The sequence below is a fragment of the Orycteropus afer genome, unplaced genomic scaffold, assembly GCF_000298275.1.
Source record: "Orycteropus afer afer isolate SDZICR_OR568_19922 unplaced genomic scaffold, OryAfe1.0 scaffold00558, whole genome shotgun sequence".
NCBI classification, from domain to species: domain Eukaryota; kingdom Metazoa; phylum Chordata; class Mammalia; order Tubulidentata; family Orycteropodidae; genus Orycteropus; species Orycteropus afer.
Genome location: NW_006922145.1, coordinates 1573496 through 1577541, shown reverse-complemented (window position 1 = coordinate 1577541; position 4046 = coordinate 1573496). Strand labels below are relative to the sequence as shown.

Here is a 4046-nt window from a genome sequence, read left to right as displayed (position 1 = left end):
ATAGCAACCCCTCCTTGGGTTTCTGAGGCAGTATCACTACGGAAGTAGATTGCCCAACCTTCCTTCCGAGGAGTGGCTGGTGGGTTTGAACTGCAAGCCTTCTGGTTAGCAGTCAAGTGCCTTAGGCACTACACTACCAGAGCTCCCGGTTATATTATTAAATCATATTATATTGTACAGGTAAGGACCTCTGGTCGCATAGTGCCCAAGACATTGACTGCTAACCCGAAGGTTGGAGGTTCAAACCCACCAGCCACTCCACAGAAGCAAGACTGAGCAATCTCCTTCTGTAAAGATTTACCACCTCTGAAACCCAGCAGGGGTCGTATGAGTCAGAATTGACTTGATGGCAGTGAGTTTGTTTGTTTTTGTACAGGTCATTCCTGACTTAGGATGAATTCGCGTTACAGTGGTCAACACTTAGGACTACCTTCTTTTTGTTTTTTGTACATCTCATTGTTAGTATCGTGTACCACATACAATGTCGCAGCATGTAATTGGCTGATATCATCAATCTCAGATGTTCATGCACAGACATTAAAGGTGAGATTTATAAAAACCAAACCAGACTCACTGCCATCGAGTTGATTCCAACTCATAGTGAACCCCAGTGGGTTTCTGAGGCTGTAAATCTTTACTGAAGTGGATCGCCCCATCTTCCTTCCACAGAGCGGCTGGTGGATTTGAACTGTTGACCTTCTGGTTAGCAGCCAAATGCTTTATCCACTACACCACCAGTTTTTTTTGAGATTTATAAAGCTACTGATAATAAAAGGCAATAATAGTGAAAACTAAGGGGGAAAAAATTACATCTAATTACGTCTGAGTGACTTACTATGAAGTTTATGGAGTAGAATCCTGCCGTTAATCGGCGATGGAGCCCTGATTGCCAAGTTAAGCCCTTGGCTGCTAACTGAAAGGCAGGCAGTTCGAACCCACACAGAGGCTGTGCAGGAGCATGACCTGATTATCGGCCACTGTAAGGGTCACAGCTCAGCGAATCCTATTCCAGCAAATGCACCTAGTGCTGGTCCTGCCTCCTGGTGACCCTGCTGGACAGAGTAGAACTTCCCCAAGGAGGTTCCAAGACTGAAATCTTATTGGAAGCAGACTGCGACATCCCTCTCCCACAGAGTGGCTGGTGGGTTCAAACTGCCAGCCTTTGCGTTAGCAGCTGAGTGCTTAAGCAGTGTGCCCCCAGAGCCCCTTAGGAGACCCTGTGGTATGGAGTCACCACGAGTCAGAACTGACTCAACAGTACCTAAGAGCAACACCGTTTTATGCCGTATTCTGTCCTGTGCTGTTTGAGAACAAGGATATCATCACTCAGTATGGAGGGGGTTAGGGATTCTTTGGTCACATTCCTCTTAGACTCACGTTTTAAGAAAGCAAGTGTTAGAAAAAAATAAAATGCTGAAATGCTGTGGAAGTGACCCAAGCTGGAGAAGACATGGTTAGGAAGGGCCTTCATCACTGCCTTCAGCTAAGAGTCGGAATCTTTGGGTAACATGTTCAGAGGAACAGCCGTCTGAGAACTGTGTGATGGTGTATTCTGGGACAATAGCATTGTAGTCTCTGCTGTTCTCCTAGGACATTGTTTGGCCGCCTCTCTGGCCCCGGCACTGGTGACACACACCCTGGTCCCCTTGTTTCATTTCTTCCCTCAGACCTCTCTGAGGCACACGTGTCCATAATGAGCATCAGGTCCCATGTTCTCACAACACACATAACCTCTCTCAGACACATGTGTCCATAATCAGCATCAGGCCCCATGTACTCACAACACGCAGACCTCTCTGAGCACACGTGTCCATAATGAGCATCAGGTCCCATGTTCTCACAACACACATAACCTCTCTCAGACACACGTGTCCATAATCAACATCAGGCCCCATGTTCTCATGACATGCAGACCTCTCTCAGACACATGTGTCCATAACCACCATCAGGGTGCATGTTCTCATGACACACAGACCTCTCTCAGGAACACATGTCCATAACCACCATCAGGCCCTAGGTTCTCACCTGCAGACGTCTCTCAGACACACATGTGCCCATAATCACCATTAGGGCCCATGTTCTCATGACACACAGACCTCTCTCAGACACACGTGTCCATAATCAACATCAGGCCCCATGTTCTCACAACACGCAGACCTCTCTGAGGCACACGTGTCCATAATGAGCATCAAGTCCCATGTTCTCATGACATGCAGACCTCTCTCAGACACACGTGTCCATAAGGACTATCAGGGCCCATGTTCTCACAGCACTCAGACCTCTCTCAAACACATGTGCCCAAAATCACCATCAGGGCCCGTGTTCTTATGACACACAGACCTCTCTCAGACACACGTGTCCATAATCACCATTAGGGCCCATGTTCTCATGACACACAGACCTCTCAGACACATGTGATCATAATCACCGGCAGGGCCCATGTTCTTACGACACACAGACCTCTCTCGGACACACGTGTCCACACCACGATCAGGGCCCATGTTCTCATGACACACAGACGACCTCTCTCAGACACACGTGTCTGTGATCACCGTCAGGGCCCATGTTCTCATGCTGTGTGACTGAAATGAAGGACTGAGTTTGCCTCATTAACTCTCCCATGCTTTTTGTAGATACCTCAGTCACAACCGCATTACAACTCTCAGACCTGGAGTGTTCAAAGATTTACATCATCTGACTTGGCTGTAAGTACTCGAGTGTTTATACCCCATTAACAGCCGTGGTCTGGAGGGTGTACAGCGGTGCTATTTATCACGCGACTTACTTTTCTGATTGTCACCTAATCAGAAGTGCTTTCCCAGAGCACTTCAGACAAGGGCATGCTTTTCCAGACGGATCTGGGGCCAGCAGTCGGCTTGCTAAGCCATCCATCCATGTCCACCTGGAGAAGGACTTCTCAGCTACAGCAACTTATTGACATTTTGGGCTGAGTGACTCTCTGTGGTGGGGACTGGCTTCTGCCCACTGGATGCCAGTAACATCTTCTCCCCACTTGGGACAACCGAAATGTCCCCAAAACCAACAACCAAACTCACTGCCATCGAGTTGATTCCAACTCACAGCGACCTTTAGGACAAGAGTAGAACTCCCTCAGAGTGTTTCCAGGGCATTTAAATCTTTAAATCTTCACGGAAGCAGACTGCGTCATCTTTCTTCCACAGAGCAGCTGATGGGTTCCAACCGCTGACTGTTTGGTTAGCAACCGAAAGCTTTAACCACTACGCCACCAGAGCTCTCCAGACAAACGGCTCCTGGAGCCAAAATCACCCTCTGTTGACAACCACTGACAGAGAGTGAGCAGGTGAAGGACTGATTTCCAGAACATTCATAGAATGTTCCAAAACATTCAGAGTGAGTCACCGTTTTCCACTGAGCCACCAGCCCCATCCCAAGCCTGTGTTTCCATTAGGAAAGTAAACCAAGGGGCATATGTACTGCCTGTTTTATGGAAGTCAGCCAGGCCTAGTGGAGACACTCAGGGTTTCCCTGAGACCCTTCTGTGTGCCCTGACCCTGCCGTTTCATTCTAGGAAACTTCCTAATCTCCCCAGTCCTCTCTCCTCACCTGTAAGCTGCCCCATCATTCATTTTCAAGTGTTCTATGAGACTTACGTCACGTAACCCACACCAGGTGCCACGTACAGGACCCCTGACCCAGTAAGAGCCAGAACGTGACGGGACTGCCTCATTTTCTGGCTCTCACAGACTTTCTGCTTCAGACAGGGTGCATCTTACTGCTTTTCTGTTGCTCTTTGCAGTGGAAAATATCTGACTGCTCCTTTCCTGACGGGTTCCAGCTTCTGCAGACTTTTCTGTAGGTAGCAGGTGCCCAGTGTGTTGACTTCCCTCTCCCGGTCCTGGCCTCGCAGGCCCCTGAGGGTCAGAGGAAGCCCCACTTGCCTTCAGAGGCAAGCAAAGAAAAGGAGGCGTATTTCTCGTTAGTCTCATTTCTTTTTTTTTTTTTTCAATGCGTGTTATTGAAATATAATTTATGTACAGTGAAATACACAAAACTAAAGTGACATG

General features: G+C 48.2%; 1 protein-coding gene across 1 annotated transcript in view; it reads left to right on the top strand.

Moving 5' to 3' along the window:
- Window positions 1-4046, top strand: part of RXFP2 (relaxin family peptide receptor 2) — a gene marked incomplete at its 5' end in the record, with an annotated part of 69388 nt that overhangs the window by 21564 nt on the left and 43778 nt on the right. Inside the window, one exon of the mRNA XM_007955962.1 lies at window positions 2634-2705. Coding sequence (XP_007954153.1) covers window positions 2634-2705 — 72 coding nt within the window. The remainder of the gene's footprint in view (window positions 1-2633; window positions 2706-4046) is intronic.